Raw genomic sequence first — 20,864 nt, forward strand, 5'->3', positions numbered from 1 at the left:
TGCCAGGAGTTTGGTATATATTTTTATATATAAATTGAAAAGTGAGATTGGGCGAAAATTGGCGGGATTGTCTGGGGATTTGCCCGGCTTGGGAAGGACCACAATTCTCGCTTCCAACATAGATGGGAAAGCGTCTCCATTATCTATGTGGTCAAAGAGAGTTAACAGCTGGGGACATAAGATGTGGTTGAATGTTTTAAAGTACTTAGCAGAGAATCCATCTGGGCCTGGACTCTTTCCCATTTTAAGATTTTTAATGACTTCTAATAGTTCATCTCTAGTTATAGGTTGGTCTAACTGGTCAGCCATATCTTGGGTAAGTGATGGGAGGTTAGCTTTTCAAATATAGTGGTTACATTGTTGTAGGAAGTGGGGATCAGAGTGTTTATTAGATAGTTTATACCGATCTGTGTAGTATTCTGTGAAAATTTGGGCTATTTCTTTCATGGTATTTTTTTTTTTTCCAGTTTGAGTGTTTTAATTTTTGTATGTATGTGGCTAGTGTTTTTTTCCTGAGGGCTCTAGCAAATAGTTTATTTGCCTTATTGCTTTCCAGGAAGAATTTTTGTTGGATATGAGAGGTGGAAGTTGATGAGTCCATTAAAGGATTAAAAGGAAAGTTTAGATCCCCGCCCAGAATTATGATGCCCTTAGCAAAGTCCAGCACTTTAGTTTTTACTGTTTTGAAAAACTTGGCCTGTGTTTGTGTCGGGGCATAGATGTTTATAACCACGACTAAGCTGTGATATAGTATACGCTAGATATCTGCCATTTTTATCCTTGTCAATTTTTTGTACCTGGAAGGGTATATCTTTTTTGATCAGGATGCTTACTCCATTTCGTCTATAATTAAATGAGCTATGAAAGTGGGTGGAATATGAGGAGCTAAAAAACTTTGGGTTCTTTGCTAGGTCTAAAGAGAGTTTCCTGGAGTAGGAGTATGTCAGCTTTTTTATTATGTAAATCTTTCAGTGCAGCCCTCCTTTTTTGTGGGGCGTTAAATCCCTTGACATTCGATGAAATAAGTGTTATAGGGAGTCTATGCTGTTCCTGCATGATATTGGATACATTTGAAGTTATTGGTACCTAGAGCAGTGAAGCAGTATTTACTGTATATATATAAAAACAAATAAATCAATAACTAATAACATATATAACAACTGTAAAAATGAACAATTTTGGTTTGGTCAGTTGGAATTTGCAGGTTTCATAACTGCTATTAATTGGTCCGGCCTAGAGGCGTGCCCTAACGACAAGCCGGGATGGACATGTACCAAACTGAGTATACATAGTAAAAATATGGGGGAGGGAACTTGGATTGATGCCTGTAGCCATCTTTCTCGATAACGTTAGACTAGTTCTTATGGTATGTATCACACCTGTTGTAAATTGTAACTACCAGGTTAATGATTTCCTTTATAGTAAAAGTGTATTGCAGAAGGTGTGTTACACATCTGTTACAGTTGGTGGGAAATGGGTCAACATATTCATATACGTTTTAACACAACAAACATGTAATTGCAAAAATTATAACCAACCAAACACATCATTGCAAATGTCAAAGCAAATATGCATGTTGTGAGCATTGTATTTGTTGCAGGGGCGTATTATGGCCTAGGCCAACAAGGCCAGTGCCTAGGGAAGCAGATTTGGGAGGGGCAGCACATCTGCCCCATCCTCTCTCTATTAGCAAGCACACAGTACAGTGAGCGAGAAAGTGCAGGCTTACAAAGAAGACAAGGCATGTGCGCTGACACTTCACAGGCAGTGCTCCTTTAAACCGTTGCTTCATTTAGAGCCGCCAGCATTTTTGTAGTAGAAGCATTCTTGGTGAGAAACTTGCCCAGGGATATGCTTACAAGGTGAGGTTGGAGGTGAAGACTTTGTGTCGATATGCTGCCTCCCATTGTCAGCTGTGGTGGGTCTGTGAGCGTAGTGCTTATTGCAGGTCTTAGTAACTAACAGACTGGATAAGTCTGTGCACTGCTTAGATCAGCTTGTGATGTCTAATCATAAACTCTCAGTGCTAATGTATGTTAGCTACTAATAGCTAGCTTTCTCTGCATTCATGAACCCACAGAGTAAATAGTAAATGGACACTTAAAAAGTTTAATTGCTTGAATAATGGTAATTACTGTATATTGTTGCATGTGAAGGGCAGTGCTTGTTTCAAAGTGTATTCTTCATTCCCTCCCTTCATCTCTCCCTTCTTTCCCTTTCTCCCTCAACTCCCTCTCTCCCTTCTTTCTCTCAACTCCCTCCCTTGCTCCCTTCTTTCACTCTCTTTCTTTCTTTCTCTCCCTTCTTTCCCTCCCTCTTTTCTCCTCTCCCTACCCATTTTTCTCTTCTCTCCCTCCCTCCCTCCCTTTCCTCCCCTCCCCTTCTTTTCTCTCCCTTCTCTCAGGGAGAAAATGGTAGGAGATGAATGCAATTCAACCCACCTGTATCCAAGTGTTTTGCTAGCCCATTTTCTTTTGAATTGTTATGAAAGATTTTTTTTTTATTTATTTTTTTACACACTGTCCCAAAAAAATATTAAGAGGTCAAAAAGGCCTAAACCCTTGGGGGGGATGGGGCAGCAGAATTGTGAGTGCCTAGGTCAGCACAAAACCTAAATATGCCACTTGACATTGCTTGGACAACATATTCATGTACATTTTAACACAACAAGCATGCCCTGACAAGGATTATAATGAATATCATATAAAAAGGATACTTATTTTCATCCTGTGAGGTTTGGCTTCACGAAAGACAATGGGATTGGTGAAGTAAAGAAATTGGTTGTCCCTTGTATATATCATGGTGATATATAGCGTGAAGGAAATATGGACTACACGTAACTTTTTTAGCGTCCGGTGTGGGTGGGACTCTTCTGAGACATTGTTTTATGTGGTGGGCTTCTGCTGCTGGAGTTCAGAGGGTCTTTGCTGTTAGTGGTGGACATCTGGGTTGATTTTCCTTTATTTTTTTCGGGGGTACGGATTCCCAATTCTTTTTCGATTTTTCCAAGATGCTTTTGGCTTGGTGTATGGAGAGATTTAGTGATGAAGATATGTCTAGGGCTTCCAGACCAAGTGATTCCCAGAGAGTAGGAACTTCTGAAGTGTCAGTGCATATGAGCGCTCTATCTTCATGGATTACTGCTAGGTGAAAGGGGAATCCCCATCTGTATAGGATTTTCTTATTCCTCAGCATTGTTGTTAGTGGGGAAAGTTTATTTCTTCTTTGAAGTGTGCATTGGGATCAGTGTTAATTTCGTTGACTAAAACTAGATTAAAATGAGTATAAAACTAAAGAAATTCTGATGACTAAAATATGACTAATACTAAAATGGCATTTTAGTCAAAAGACTATGACTAAAACTAAATAAAAATTTGCTGACAAAAACATTTTATGCAAGGTGTTATAATCAATCCAGATCTAATTACTGCTCTTTTGTAAATTTGCGAAACTTAATTTTATTACATTTTAAGATAAATAAAGACATGTTATATACCACAACAGTTAAATCTGTGAAATCTGTATTGCATGTTCAAACCTTAATATCATAAATAAAAACAGGTTAATAAACCTTTACTCCAGGAGTACATAATGAGTTTGGAAGTTCTAGAGCAGCGTTTATATCATTGTCAAAAAATTTTAGAATCTGTGATCAATTGATTCTTCTCATAGAAATAAGCCCCAAGTATGGGTTTAAGTAATACTGTGCATGTGCTAGCTGCATACATTTTTTGTTGTGTTGAGTTACTTGATACTTGTTTTAACTATTAACAGAGAACTGTTAAAGTTTTTATATTGGGTAATATGTGCAATACAGCCAATACAGTTTACAGTTTTTTTTTTATATTTTAAAGTTGCATTTCTGTTTGTTTATGACACTTGGTTATACAGTATTTCATTTTAAGTTTAATAAAGATGTTATATATCACAACGGCTAAATCTGTGTCTGTATTGCATGTTTAAACCTTAATACCATAAATATTAACAGGTGTTATGTTTACTCCTGGAGTATATAATCAGTTTGCAAATTATAGAGAAATGCTTAAATAATGCATTATACTCTAACTAAAGCCCTTAGATTTTAGATCTGCAAACAACATAAAAGAATAGAAGCGCCACATGGCCCAATATTGTTTGATGCAAATAAAAATAATAAGTGTGGTAAATACTCACATTTAGTGTGGCATCCCTAGTGGTGCAGATGGAACAATCTGGGATCAATAGCAGTCACCCAGAAGACTGACCTCTGGTAGATGTTCAATAGTCTGTAGAAAATAATACAGAACACAAAGGTGCCTATATGGCCTAGTATTGTTTGTACAAGCGAGGTATAATATGGTATAAAATACACTCACATTTGGTGGAGCACCTCCCTTGGTACAATAGAGGCTAACTGGGGTCAATACAGTCACCCAGTAGACTAATATCCGGCAGTGAGGAAATCCCAGCAGTCCAGATATAAGGTGTAGAAGATAATAATGGTCCGGCAGCAAGTGGTAAGTGTATATAGCTTACTTGATTAAAATGTTAAAATAACTAGCAACGCGTTTAGTTATTTTAATATTTTAATAAAGTAAGTTATTTGCTTGACCTTTATAATTATGCAGTTGATAAAATGGTATTGTTTATAGTTTTATTCCCCTCTGAGGTTCACCTGAGTCAAGGTTTTGTTAGCTTTACACTATGTTTTATTATTTACGTGGTTCGTGTTAGGGTCTCACCACATATGTTATAGGAGGTCTGAGGAGTTATTTGTAGTCAGTCCATCTTGTCGCCACTTGTGTAGATTGTGATGTCAGGTGTGGGCCTCTTAACAGTATCGGCCCTTCCCTCGTGAGGAGGCCGCAGTTGCGGGTATGAGGTAGCATCTTAATGTGGGCCTACAAGTACAGCGGGCACTTTATCAAGGTCCCACCTAGCTAAGGTAGCTGATAGGTGATGTGCTCAGTGCCATTCGCTAGTACCCACATGGCTTTTGATCCGTCCTTCACGCTGCCGTCTTTCTGTTTGGCCGGGCTCCACCATGCATGCCAGATATGTCCTCCAACGTAGCCCAGGTTGGAGTAGTTCTTGGGGCTAAATGTCAATCTCACCAGATCCCTGTTGGGAAGTCTTTCAGTTTGGCTGGTATTGTGGCTTATTTAGATGGTTTAGGGTGTCGTTTTTGTTAGGATAGCATTTCCCCTTGAAAGAGCTCCGGACTTAAGCTGCCATCTTAACTGCAGAGTAATTACAACTGGATAAACAAAAACTGTGCCTGTGTTTATTTCAGGCTACAAAGCAACAAATGTGGTTATTTTCAGGGGGGGGGGGTGATTCTTTTCAATACCCACTGTATTTGTTGGACATAGTATTATCACTTCATACAATGAAGCCTAGAGAAAGCTTATTTTAATCTTACTATTTTAGTTTTCTTTATGTTTCTAGGACTAATTATCTGCCCATAAATAAAGATGTGACATACCTCTTCTGCCATCTCGTTTCATCTTGCTGGGATCTTCATAATCCCCCACCCAATTATATTCCACAGGCATAGAGATTGGGCGAAGCTTCCCTATGGGGAAATAAAGTGATTTTATTTCAACATTTCCCTTACATAGCAATACATACTAACAATTAAAACAACAGACTATACAGCAGTAGCCATCAACTATGGTAGCTACAATGGAAACCTTTACACTCTAATTTCCTAAGTAAGAATTATTGATTTTTAAACTTTTGTGCTAAAATTCAATAAAAATATAATATTATATATAAGTTATTTTAAATGTAATTAAAATTGTGTTTTAGACAATTAAGTAAAAAGCTGCACAATGTCCGTATTATAACCTTAATGTATTATACATTCATGAATAGTGCCATATCCAGTTGCATGTTTGCCTGTTTATACATTGACTACACTTTTCTGGCTTTTTTGCAATTTTAGCTTTACACAAACCCATACGTTAACTCAGCCAACGTTTGTTGCTATCCGAAGGACACAACTGCAGCTCTTCACCAATATTCCTGTAAAATCTTCTAATAAATAGCTGGGAAATATGAACAGTTATTTTTTGCTACATATATTCCTTTATATCTGCCAGCTTGGATTGTGGGCTGGTAGAACATGTTATAATAAAAATCATAAAAAGGATATGAAACCCAGCATTTTTATTTCATGATTCAGATAAAGCATGCAATTTTAAACAATTTTCTAGTTTACTTCTACTATGAATTTTTTTTTCTTTGTTCTCTTGGTATCTTTTGATAAAAATCAGGGACATAGGCTTAGGAGCTGGCACATTTCTGGAGCACTATATGTCAGCAGTTGTTCAACAATATTATCCATTAACAAGAGCACTAGATGGCAGCACTATTCCATGTAGAGCCCCAGATGCCTACCAAGGTATTTCTTCAACACAGAATATTATGGGAACAGAACATTTGATAATACAAGTTAATTGGAATCTTTTTTTTTTAAAATAGTATGCTCTGTCTTAATCACAAAATATTTTTTTGGGTTTCATATCCCTTTAAATAGTTTCTTCACTTTCTATTATTAGAATTCTGGCTTTGAAAGAATCCTGGTCCCCTAAGAATCTCACAAACCAGGCTGAAAATGTGTCAATTTGGATTAACTTTCTTCTTATAGTACTGTATTCTAAAAGAACAATTACAATTGACAAATAATTTGCTAAGTTTTCAAAATTAAAGAAACCTAAGCAAAATAAATAAATAAAATATATATCAAACATAAGAAAAAACATATATTAAACACGATGGCAAAAATGTTAGGTTAAAGGGACACTAAACCCAATTGTTTTCTTTTATGATTCAGATAGAGCATACAATTTTAAGTAACTTTCTAATTTACTCCAATTATTAATTTTTCTTCATTCTCTTGCTATCTTTATTTAAAAAGCAGGAATGTAAATCTTAGCAGCAAGCTCATTTTAGGTTCAGCACCATGGAAAGCGCTTGCTTATTGGTGGCTGACATTTAGTCACCAATAAGCAAGCATAACCCAGGTTCTCAACCAATTATGGGCCGGCTCCTATGCATTACATTACTGCTTTTTAAATAAAGATAGCAAGAGAATCATAATATGAGTAAATTAGAAAGTCGCTCAAAATTGCATGCTCTAAAGGCCACTTCCACTGCTATATTTGTGGAGACTGACATATCATCATATGCAAGTTTTAATGAAGATTCAAACAATGTTTTAAAAAATGCATAATACATTTTAAAATCTTTGCACATAAGCATTTGATCACTTTCAAATAATAATAATGATTAAAGGGACACTGAACTCATTTTTTTTCTTTCGTGATTCAGATAGAGCATGCAATTTTAAGCAACTTTCTAATTTACACCTATTATCAATTTTTCTTTTTTCTCTTGATTTCTTTATTTGAAAAAGAAGGCATCTAAGCTATTTTTTTGGTTCAGAACCATGGAAAGCACTTGTTTATTGGTGGGGAAATGTATCCACCAATCAGCAAGAACAACCCAGTTTGTAAACCAAAAATGGGCCGGCATCTAAACTTACATTCTTGAATTTCAAATAAAGATACCAAGAGAATGAAGATAATTTGATAATAGGAGTCAATTAGAAAGTTGCTTAAAATTGCATGCTCTATCTGAATCACAAAAGAAAAATATTGGGTTCAATGTCCCTTTAAATTGGTAAATAAAATGTAAGTATTCAGAATGGTATCATGTTACATAGAATGCAACAATGAAACTAACAGAAAGGGAATATCATGCATTATGGTGCATAAACAAACACATACATATTCAAAGTATACTGATGCTTGAAATATTTTATATTTTATTACTGAAATGTCCCACAAAATAAACACTGCACAACAGTTACTAAAATGTTATGAGTGCCATCTAGTGGGTATGCTATTAAGAATTTCACCAGAAGAGGCTGATGGTACTGTCAAGCAGGCTTCTCAAACATGACACAGTAATATACCATATTTTTGACTACAGTAATGTTATATATCTATGAATAAGGCTTCCAGACAAAATAAATTAGATGCATTTTTAACGTGTGCAGTTTGTTTTAAAAATGACCAAATAAAGGGGTGTTTCTCAGTATAGCAAAGTTAGGACACGCTGCAGCATAAACGATACAGATTTTTCCCAGCCTGTGTCTTAGTATAACTGTTATGAAGATTAATGAACAAACGCCATATGTTTATAAGCTATGATCTATAATGGGGCATCACTAGGGCTGCCTGTTATCCTCCACAAAACTACTGGACAACCTTTTGGTGAGTGAGCATGATGGTTGATGATCAAACAATGCTTCCCCGAAAAGCTCTACCTTAAACCACATACCATGTACATTTTTCACAACTGAACAGACATTTTACCCATTTGGTTGCCAGTTACATATAAATAAATCGTTTTACCTTTTTGGCTACTAGCAGTAACACATTAAAAAAAGGGATTTGGCTTCCTTGACTGCCCCTCACTTCTTTCTGCTCCATATTTGTAATGTGTTGAGGCATAAGAGGCCTTTTACATTTAGCTAACACACAGGGATATTTAAGTGTCCAGTATTTTTGTTTAGAATATACTGAACAGCCTGATAAAATACTGGACTGTCCGGTTGAAGACCGGACACCTAACAATCACTGGCATCACAGCTGTATTCACCTAAAACCTATTAGAAGAAAATAAGGAGGGACCATATATTTTGGAAAATTCTTGCTAATCAAAAAAAACAAGAATTTAGAAATATAAATATATATATGGCACAGCTTTAATGTGTACATTTTCCACACACCGGGACACATGCATAGCCAGAAATTTTCTATTGGAGTCTTTCAGAGATGACAGGAACTAAACAATTGCAAAGAAGAGGCACAGAAGCTAGAAAACTTTAGCGTCCCATATGGGAAGGTGCAAGGTAGTGGTATGAAAATTATTCACTTCAAGGACATGCAGCCATCGGCTGCACATGCATGTTGTTATTGGGAAAGTCCTACAATACTTACATGGTTCTTAATGTGTATATGTTTTGGGATAGTGACACCAATTGAAAACAAAAGAAGGCCTTGACTGCATAGTTTATCTGAACATAGTTTCTAAGTTTCTTTATGAGATTTTCTACAAAACTTAGAATAAACTAAAATTAGCTCTTTAATGCAAACTACAGAGTATATAGCAGGGGTTTTTTAAACCTGTCCCCAGGCCTCCCATACAGGACAGATTTTCAGGATTACCTTGCAAGTTAATTACCATGTTTATTAATCAGCTGATTATTTCACCTGCGCTCCAGTTCAGATATCCTGAAGATCAGACCTGTTAGGGAGGAATGAGGACAGGTTTGAAACCCCCTGGTATACAGCTATCATCAAATAGAAAGTGTAACTAAGTATTTAATTGGTAAATTAAATCTCTTTAGTTCAAAAGAGTATTGAATCTGTTTCTACACATGGCTTCTCAATGTGACCCTTAGTATTAATTTGTAAGATGCTAAATCAAAGATAAGATAAATCAAAGAAACAGATACATTCAAATGTGCTCTTCAACATGTCTGCAGCTAGCAAGTGGAAACTAAAACATTTATAAGAATGACTTTGAGCTCTGTACAAAGCTTTTTTTATTTAAAAAAAAAATCCTATTTTGAACTGTTGCATTTTTGGAAAGACCCCTGACAGTAGAACATCTGTGTGCTGTTTCTTCTAAAAGACAAAGGTGTTAATTAAGTCTCTGGTGCTAAATTAGAAGATGAAAAAAATGACAGAAACAGACAAAATGCACACTTTTAAAATAATGAAAGACTGTGTGTTCTTTTGGAAAAGTTCCACTGTTATTTAAAGCATAAATGCCATCTGCAAGGAACGAGAGCAAATAGTCAACGTAGGCAAAAAGCTAAATCGTGCAAGAATGTAGATAAGAACATAGCTGGATGTTGGTTTATGTTTTAAAGGGCTGATAACTGGCAGGGTGTAAGCAAATTGCATAAGAAAGAAATTACAATTTGAAAAATGGTCACATACAATATATGCTAAAATAAAAAAATAAAAATTCAAATGGTCATATTAAAATCCTACTTCCACAGTTAAATGGGTATCGTGTATAGCCAGGATAAGTAGTTAATTTAACAAACAAACAAAAAAAAAAACGCAACAACAAAATCTGAATGAGTTGTTGAACTAGGAATAAGAAAAAAATGTAGAATACTAAGCAATTTATGCATTATAATTATTACTATCAGTATTACCCTTTATCCAAACTGCTAGGGATCGTAAAAGTTTTGGATGTAGGAATAGTTTGGATTTTGAATATTTGCATCTTTAAAATGGGACAGTTGGGGGAGGGGATGGAACCAACTGTAAAGAATATCTTATGTCATTTAGGCAATCTATACTATAATTGGTTTGTAATATCCGTCGCAGTCTGCAGTTGCGCACGCATCCTCAATGGAATGTTGGCTGCGCACGCAGCCAAAAGGAAGGTGGATTTTTTCACCACCCTGCCATTTTTGGAATCCACCTGGATGCAGCGAAGGCAAACGGAGCATTACAGAAAAAAAAAACACAGCCCGCAGAAAAGTATAACAAAAAAAAAAAAGGAACCTGCCACACAAAGTATTAACACATACACCGCAAACCCACACATCGCAAAAAGTAATTAACCCCTTAAACATCAACCACCCACATCGCAATAAACCTAATTACCCTATTAACCCCAAAACCGCAAAACCCCCACATCGCAATAATCCTAATTAACCTATTAACCCCTTAAACCACCAAAACCTACAACACAAATAACTAAATTACTAACCCCTTAAACCACCAAAACCTACAACACAAATAACTAAATTACTAAGCCCCCTAACCTAACACCCCCTAAATTAACTAAACTAAAAAAAAAAAAAGCTAAGATTACAAAAAAAAGGCTAACATTACAGATAAAAAAAATTGCTTTTTGAGGGGCATTGCCCCAAGATAAACAGCTCTTTTAAAGAAGAAAAAAGTCTAAGTCCCTCCTAAAAGTAAACCCCCCAACCCATCAAACCACCCAAAATAAAAGAACCTAACACTAAAATACCTAAACTACCCATTGCCCTGAAAAGGGCATTTGTTTGGGTATTGCCCTTAAAAGGGCATTTAGCTCTTTTACTGCCCATCCCTAATCTAAATAAAACAAACCCCCACAAAAAAAACCTTAAATAAACCTAAGTCTAACCCCTAAGTTGGTACTCACCGTTCCTTAAGTCCGGCGGAGAAGGTCCTGTTCCAGGTGGTGAAGTCTTCTTCCAAGCGGCAACTTCTTATTCCTTCTTCCAGGAACAATCCGACGCAGAGCGGAGGACGGAGCTAAAGACGATGACCGCGGAGCTGAAGACCGGCGACCGCTGATCCATGGAGCTTGGAGGATCCTCTTCGTACGATCACCGCCATACACTGAATAGTGAATTCAAGTTACGCGATTAAAGATGGCATCCCATGAATTCCTATTGGCTGATTTGATTCTTTAAATTCAAATCAGCCAATAGGATGAGAGCTACTGAAATCATATTGGCTAAACTTAAACAGCCGATAGGATTTCAGTAGCTCTCATCCTATTGGCTGATTTGAATTTGAAGAATCAAATCAGCCAATAGGAATTCAAGGGACGCCATCTTTAATCGCGTACCTTGAATCCACTATTCAGTGTACAGCGGCGATCGTACAAAGAGGATCCCCCATGTGCCATGGCTCCGCGGTCATCAGTCTTCAGCTCCGCCCTCCGCTCCACGCTGGATTTTTCCTGGAAGAAGAGGTCGCCGCTTGGAAAAAGACTTCACCGCCTGGAACAGGACCTTCTCCGCCCGACTTCAGGAATAGTGAGTACCAACCTGGGGGTTAGACAGGTTTTTTTTAAGGTTTTTTTTTGGGGGGGGTTGTTTTATTTAGGTTAGGGATGGGCAGTAAAAGAGCTAAATGCCCTTTTAAGGGCAATGCCAAACAAATGTCCTTTTCAGGGCAATGGGTAGTTAAGGTTTTTTTAGTGTTAGGCTCTTTTATTTTGGGGGGTTTGGTGTTAGGGGGGACTTAGACTTTTTTTCTGCAAAAGAGCTGTTTATCTTGGGGCAATGCCCTTCAAAAAAGCCCATTTAAGGGCTACTGGCAGTTTATTCTTCGATTAGGGGGTGTTTTTATTTTGGGGGGCTTTTTATTTTCATAGGGATTAGGTTTAATTTTGAAAACTTTGTTAATTTGTTTTTTATTTTCTATAATATTAGATTTTTTATTTTCTGTAATTTTAATTTAAACTTAGGTTTATTTTTTAATTTTTGGGGGTTAGACTTAGGGGTGTTTGTTTGTTTTTAGATTAGGGATGGGCAGCAAAAGAGCTGAATGCCATTTTAAGGGCTATGCCCAAACAAATGCCCTTTGCAGGGCAATGGATAGTTTCAGTTTTATAGGGTTAGGTTTATTTATTTTGGGGGGTTTGGTAGGTGGTGGTTTTTACTGTTAGTGGGGACATAGAATTTTTGGTAACTGCAAAAGAGCTGTTTAACTTAGGGCAATGTCCTACAAAAAGCCCTTTTAAGGACTAATGGTAGTTTAGCATTAGATTAGGGGGTGTTTTTATTTTGGGGGGGCTTTTTATTTTCATAGGGATTAGTTGTTTTTTTTTCTGTAGTTTAATTTTTATTTTTTATTAACAACACAGACAGAGGGGAACGAGAGCAAAAGAGAGGGGAGAGGGAGAGCAAGAGAGAGGGGAGAGGCATTTAGGTGGATTCAGAAAATGGCAGGGTGGTTCCGTCACCACAATAGACTCCCCTCTGGGCAGGCTTTCCCACTAGTATTTAAATTTTATAACATATGCATGTAAGCTAGAGGAAGCTTTATACCATTTTTTATACTTTTGTGACTTACATACATGGAAAATAGTAACGTTTGAGATAAATATATATATATATTTTTTGTTTTTTAATATTAATTAAAAAGTTTGTATTTTACACTGCTCCACCCAGAGACATTAGTCAAATTACTCCACTTAAAGGAAAGAGAACCATATGGAATGCTGCAATATCTATGCATCCTCTTCAATTTATAAATAAAGAACAGCAGATATAGCAGGATCTAAGCCCCACCACCCCAGAAAAGAGGAAATCCCTGAAATTCATAGCTTCGATACTACAGGACCATAAGTTAAATACAGATGGGGCTTCCCTTTCAGCCTGATCTCTCACAACGGGAAAATGCTGATATATAAAGATACCACAGATCTTGAAAACATCCAGATCCCTGGGACTTTAATTTAATCCACCTCCTACCTTCACAGATGAAGATGACACTGCAACCTCATATCACAACAGCTCTTCCTCCACCAATCAAGCATCACTCTGGACCACAATAACCATGAAAAAAGACAAGTAAATTAACTCTTCTACAAGCCAGCCTACAATTAAGGGTTATTACATTCTGATAGGACTACTATTCTCCAGGTGACACAATAAGTACTATCTATTACCTATTTTTCCTTTCTAGGAATATTTGATGATCTTGTTTCATCCCCTTGTTTTGCTACTTGGACCTGTCTATATAAAGACATTATTCTTAATATAAGCAGGCATAAAACCATGCCTAGACTCTATTGAATGTAATATTTCACATATAGGGCTGGGGCACAAGATGGGGCCATCAAAATAGTATTGTGAACTCTAGAACTATAACGTCAGACCTTGCGCCCCTCTTTATACTTAATACAGGCAAGATGGCTAAGGCGATGGGGAGGAGAGGCATCCCCCCACTTTTCACCTCTCATATCTGAGAGATGATCCTAATTTGTTATATTGTTTTTTGTTTTTTAAAGTTACATATGTTATGTATGGTTAATGTTGTCTTTAACTGTTTATTATACTTCTGTCAGAGTATACGCTCAACCATGGTTTTAACTAATACCACAACCTCTACATTACCAATTGTTATAAATATATATACCTCCAAACACAAATACACACATTCACACATGACCTCTCATGGCCTCACAACCACATACCCATGCAATTGATAATTGCCTAAATATAATTACCATAAATGCCAAAGGCCTTAACTCCCCTAGAAAATGAACCACAGCAATAGCAGATTTTAAATGACAGGCAGGAAATATAATATTGTTGCAGGAGACTCACTTTCTTAAAGACAGAGAACCCAAGACATTCCCCTATAAATATGGTAGAACATTCTATGCCTCACAACCCAAATAAAAATATTCAGGGAGTAGGAATTATTATTAAAGCAAATATACCCTTTCATGAGATATCAACAATTAGAGATAAAGAAGGGAGATATATACTCATAACAGGACTACTATACGGTCGACCAATTACCATAATTTCTATGTATACACCAACCACAAAACATGTGTTTCTCAAACTTATTTCAAATCTGTTCTTAGAACATCAAAAAGGCACATTAATTATAGGAGGGGATTTTAATGTAACCCTAAACCCAGCGTTGGACTGCTCTACAAGTAAAACGTCTACCGCCTTGGCTTGCATAAAAAAGTCTAACTACATACTCAAAGAACTCACATGCCTAAACATCTGGAGAACCTTACAACCATTGACCAAAGATTATACTTTTTACTCATTTTCACATAAAATATATACAAGAATAGATGATTTATTCACAGATATCACCAGCATGAGTTTATTCCGATCAGCAAATATATCCCCAATCACATGGTCAGACCACGCAGGAGTGAAATGCTCCTTCATATGGCCTTCTAAACCACTAAGAAATTTCATATGGAGACTAGATGAAAACTTATGAAAACGAACCCTGAACTCCAAATGAAGCTCCAGGGAAACATTGTGGAATTTTTCCAACATAACCATCAAAACGATACCTCCCCTCAAAACAACTGGGAAGCACATAAAAGTACAATACGAGGAGTTTTAATAGCTCAAAAAGCCCACATGAATAAGCTAAAAAGGGAAGTAGTCACACTAATATCATAAAATAAATAGCACAATTTGAAAAATAACATAAACAAGATCCCAAAAACATTGATACACTACAACTATTACAGTCTAAACGCTTCAATCTAGAATCTACCTTAAATAGTGAACATAACGGACAATATTTGTTCCAAAAACAACAAGCATATAAAGAACAGAATAAACCAGGTAGAGAAATGGCACGCTACATCAAGAAAAACATCTAAATCTTCATACATTCTACATATAAAGGATAGCAAAGGGAAATCACAACACTCATCTCCCAGTATAGCTGAAACATAACGGAAATATTATCATGGCTTAAATAACATCGGTCAATCGACTCCATTAAGCAAAGCAACAACAACATCCAGAATCCATAATATTAAACAATACCGCTCAAAACTAAAATTTATCTAAATTAAAGGGACACTGAACCCAATTTTTTTCTTTTGTGATTCAGATACAGCATGAAATTTTAAACATCTTTCTAATTTACTCCTATTATAAAAAATTTCTTTATTCTCTTGGTATCTTTATTTGAAATGCAAGAATGTAAGTTTAGATGCCGGCCCATTTTTGGTGAACAACCTGGGTTGCTCTTGCTGATTAGTGGATAAATTAATCCACCAATAATAAAGTGCTGTCCATAGTCTGAACCAAAAAAAGCTTAAATGCCTTCTTTTTCAAATAAAGTTTAAAAAAAAATGATAATAGGAGTAAATTAGAAAGTTGCTTAAAATTGCATGCTCTATCTGAATCACAAAAGAAAAAAAATTTGGGTTCAGTGTCCCTTTAAGTCCTCACCAAAAAGAAAAATTGGACAAACCCTTTTCCCTGGAAGATCTCCAAAAGTTATAAAAGATCTTCCATCCTATAAATCACCAGGGCCTGATGGATTTACTTATAAATACTACACAATACATATAGAACAACTAGAAACTCATATGTTAGCCTATTTACATAACATTGACAAATCACAACACTTTTCAAAAAACGCCTTAGAAGCCGACATCACCATACTTCTAAAACTGAAAAAAACACACCGGGACTTCAAACTATAGACCTATATCTTTGTTAAATAAGGATATTAATTTTTTTTGCCAAAATGCTAGCAAATAGAATAAACACTATTATACCGATATAATCAATCTAGATCAAGTTAATTCTAGGGAGGGAAGTGAAAGATAACATGGTCATGGCCTTAAATTTAATATTCCATGCACTACAACATAAAATACCATTAATTATATTATCCACAGATGCACGAAAGGCCTTTGACCAAATTCACTCAAATACTTAGGCATCCACTTGTCCACGTCCACCGAAATATTGCTACAACTTAATTATAACACTATAAAGGAAGAAATTATCAAAGATTTATCAAGCTGGAGATCCAAAAGACTGTCCTGGTTGAGACATATAAATCTACTAAAAATGAATATTTTCCCACAGGATCTTATTCATCCTTCAAACAATTACAATACCATTACCAGAAAAATATATCCCAACACTACAGAGAGCATTTAGTGATTTTACCTGGAATAAAAAACATCCCAGAATAAAAAGATTATGACCATACCCAAGACACAAAGACGACTAGGATTAACTGATTTGGCCAACTATAGACGTGCCATCTGCCTACAATGTATCAGACTGGAATATACACAAAAAACATAGAAGATGGGTATTATTAGAACACCACATAGCAAACTCCACTAATCTTACTAGTCTCTTCTGGACCTTTAAAAAACAAAACAAAAAAACAACCAAAAATATATCCTTAACCCGATAATAACAGAAACATATAAGACATGGGACAATGCTATGCTCCACTTCCTAACCTCTAGACCTTCTCCTGTCACTTCATTAATACACAATGGAGAACTAAATTTAGGTCCCCACACTCTCTCTCACCAATACCCCACTCATCTCACAGACTTACCAATATTTTGTTTAATAGACCAAGAACAAATAAAAACCCAGGAATCCCTTATCCAGCAAGGTTTCACATGCTTTAAAAACTGGTTTACTTACAGACAAACATATCATTTTAAAACGACATATCACCAAGAAAGAAACATGAACAGGCCACTAACAAATCATGAACAACTATGCATTAGAGAACCGCCAATCAGACATACATTATCAATAATATACAACATATTAAGTACTCCATACCCAGGTTTTACATTACCCTACTTTGAAAGATGGGAATCGGACTTGGGAATTATCATCCCCCCACAAATAGCCTCAGCAACACTCCACTCCACCCTTACAACTTCCATATCAACAGCAACACTTTAAATTAACTTAAAAATCCTACATAGGTGGTACCACACTCCCAGAAAACGTAATTGCCTTTTCAGAAAAGCTAAAACACATGTTGGCACTGGGAACATGTGGGTAGTGACATGGCCCATATGTGGTGGTGGTGTACATCTATACAAAACTTTTGGAGAACCATCATTTCAGAAATAGAAGACATTGTAGACATACAGTTTCCTCTTGACCCTTTTATATGGTTGTTAAATAAACCCCCAAAATTAAAATATAAAACGTTCTTAAAATTATTTTCCATAATGACCAATAGTATCAAATTTTTGATAGCAAAGAATTGGAAAACTAAAGACCTACCCACAAAAACTATGTGGACACAAAGAGTATCTGAATTACTTATCATAGAGGAGCTGTTTTTCCTGAAACAAGATAGAATGGATATATATGCAGAAATGCTGATAACATGGGAATCATACTTTAAAAACCACTGACATATTTAAAAGAATCTTGGGCCTATGAAATAAATAAATTATGTATACACCACCTGATACAGCTGTAACATAATGAGAGATAAGAATGAAAATTAAAGAGCGAGAAGTGTACCGTACACATAGTTTAAACTCAATTGCTCTGACAGATAAGTTTTTGATTGTTATATGTTTTTGTTTTTTGTTAAAGAACATGTTTTCCAGAAAACTCAAAATTGGCTTGACCAAGACTACTATCAATTATATGTTAAAAAAAATTTGGAGCTGCGTCTCCACGCTATGTACGAAACCTCCTTTATTTACAAAAGTCAATTAAAAAAAAAAAAGTTTGGATTTTAGAATAAGTTTGGATTTTGGAATTCTGTGTTTGGGAATATGTACCTGTATTACCATTTATTTGTAGAGCGTCAACAGATTGCATAATTCTTAAACAACAAGAACATCTTAACAAAATAAAGGCCTTTAATGAAAACAAAAATAATGTATAACAAAGCTTTATTTTGCTCTTCCATCAATTTACCTGAATCACAAAAAATTAATTTAAAAAAATCTAGTCATCACATAATTAAATGCAAGTACGTAATATAGGGCATTTCAAAACTCAAAATTCATAGAGAAATGTATTCTCTGAGCAGACAGATTACTTAAAATGCTGGTACACAAAGCATACCTACATATGATCCATATGCGGTGTACAATAAAGGATCTCAATAAAACTATAATAGCTTTTACTAGAAGCATTTTTGCCAACACAAGTGTATTGCTAACAAAAACATAATTTATGTAAGAACTTACCTGATAAATTCATTTCTTTCATATTAGCAAGAGTCCATGAGCTAGTGACGTATGGGATATACATTCCTACCAGGAGGGGCAAAGTTTCCCAAACCTCAAAATGCCTATAAATACACCCCTCACCAAACCCACAAATCAGTTTAACGAATAGCCAAGAAGTGGGGTGATAAGAAAAAAGTGCGAAAGTATAAAAAATAAGGAATTGGAATAATTGTGCTTTATACAAAAAAAATCATAACCACCACAAAAAAGGGTGGGCCTCAAGGACTCTTGCTAATATGAAAGAAATGAATTTATCAGGTAAGTTCTTACATAAATTATGTTTTCTTTCATGTAATTAGCAAGAGTCCATGAGCTAGTGACGTATGGGATAATGACTACCCAAGATGTGGATCTTTCCACGCAAGAGTCACTAGAGAGGGAGGGATAAAATAAAGACAGCCAATTCCGCTGAAAAATAATCCACACCCAAAATAAAGATTAAATGAAAAAAACTGAAAATATAAGCAGAAGATTCAAACTGAAACAGCTGCCTGAAGTACTTTTCTACCAAAAAAAGCTTCAGAAGAAGAAAACACATCAAAATGGTAGAATTTAGTAAAAGTATGCAAAGAAGACCAAGTTGCTGCTTTGCAAATCTGATCAACCGAAGCATCATTCCTAAACGCCCAGGAAGTAGAAACTGACCTAGTAGAATGAGCTGTAATCCTTTGAGGCGGAGTTTTACCCGACTCGACATAAGCATGATGAATTAAAGATTTCAACCAAGATGCCAAAGAAATGGCAGAGGCCTTCTGACCTTTCCTAGAACCGGAAAAGAAAACAAATAGACTAGAAGTCTTTCAGAAATTCTTAGTAGCTTCAACATAATATTTCAAAGCTCTAACTACATCCAAAGAATGCAATGATCTCTCCTTAGAATTCTTAGGATTAGGACATAATGAAGGAACCACAATTTCTCTACTAATGTTGTTAGAATTCACAACCTTAGGTAAAAATTTAAAAGAAGTTCGCAACACTGCCTTATCCTGATGAAAAATCAGAAAAGGAGACTCACAAGAAAGAGCAGATAATTCAGAAACTCGTCTGGCAGAAGAAATGGCCAAAAGGAACAAAACTTTCCAAGAAAGTAATTTGATGTCCAATGAATGCATAGGTTCAAACGGAGGAGCTTGAAGAGCCCCCAGAACCAAATTCAAACTCCAAGGAGGAGAAATTGACTTAATGACAGGTTTTATACGAACCAAAGCTTGTACAAAACAATGAATATCAGGAAGATTAGCAATCTTTCTGTGAAAAAGAACAGAAAGAGCAGAGATTTGTCCTTTCAAGGAACTTGCAGACAAACCTTTCTCCAAACCATCCTGAAGAAACTGTAAAATTCTCGGAATTCTAAAAGAATGCCAGGAAAAATGATGAGAAAGACACCAAGAAATATAAGTCTTCCAGACTCTATAATATATCTCTCTAGATACAGATTTACGAGCCTGTAACATAGTATTAATCACAGAGTCAGAGAAACCTCTTTGACTAAGAATCAAGCGTTCAATCTCCATACCTTTAAATTTAAGGATTTGAGATCCTGATGGAAAAAAGGACCTTGCGACAAAAGGTCTGGTCTTAATGGAAGAGTCCACGGTTGGCAAGAGGCCATCCGGACAAGATCCGCATACCAAAACCTGTGAGGCCATGCTGGAGCTACCAGCAGAACAAATGAGCATTCCTTCAGAACCTTGGAGATTACTCTTGGAAGAAGAACTAGAGGCGGAAAGATATAGGCAGGATGATACTTCCAAGGAAGTGACAATGCATCCACTGCTTCCGCTTGAGGATCCCTGGATCTGGACAGATACCTGGGAAGTTTCTTGTTTAGATGAGAGGCCATCAGATCTATTTCTGGAAGTCCCCACATTTGAACAATCTGAAGAAAAACCTCTGGGTGAAGAGACCATTCGCCCGGATGTAACGTTTGGCGGCTGAGATAATCCGCTTCCCAATTGTCTATGCCTGGGATATGAACCGCAGAAACTAGACAGGAGCTGGATTCCGCCCATACCAGAATTTGAGATACTTCCTTCATAGCCAGAGGACTGTGAGTCCCTCCTTGATGATTGATGTATGCCACAGCTGTGACATTGTCTGTCTGAAAACAAATGAACGATTCTCTCTTTAGAAGAGGCCATGACTGAAGAGCTCTGAAAATTGCACGGAGTTCCAAAATATTGATCGGTAATCTCACCTCCTGAGGTTCCCAAACCCCTTGTGCTGTCAGAGACCCCCAAACAGCTCCCCAACCTGTCAGACTTGCATCTGTTGAAATTACAGTCCAGGTCGGAAGAACAAAAGAAGCCCCCTGAACT

At 36.2% G+C, this 20,864-nt stretch overlaps 1 protein-coding gene across 1 annotated transcript in view; it reads right to left on the minus strand.

Moving 5' to 3' along the window:
- CNKSR2 (connector enhancer of kinase suppressor of Ras 2) overlaps positions 1-20,864 on the minus strand; it is a 1,108,533-nt gene that overhangs the window by 488,869 nt on the left and 598,800 nt on the right. The window contains exon 14 of the mRNA XM_053705261.1: positions 5,465-5,554. Coding sequence (XP_053561236.1) covers positions 5,465-5,554 — 90 coding nt within the window. The remainder of the gene's footprint in view (positions 1-5,464; positions 5,555-20,864) is intronic.

The sequence above is a fragment of the Bombina bombina genome, chromosome 3 (genome assembly GCF_027579735.1).
Source record: "Bombina bombina isolate aBomBom1 chromosome 3, aBomBom1.pri, whole genome shotgun sequence".
In the NCBI taxonomy this organism is placed as follows: Eukaryota; Metazoa; Chordata; class Amphibia; order Anura; family Bombinatoridae; genus Bombina; species Bombina bombina.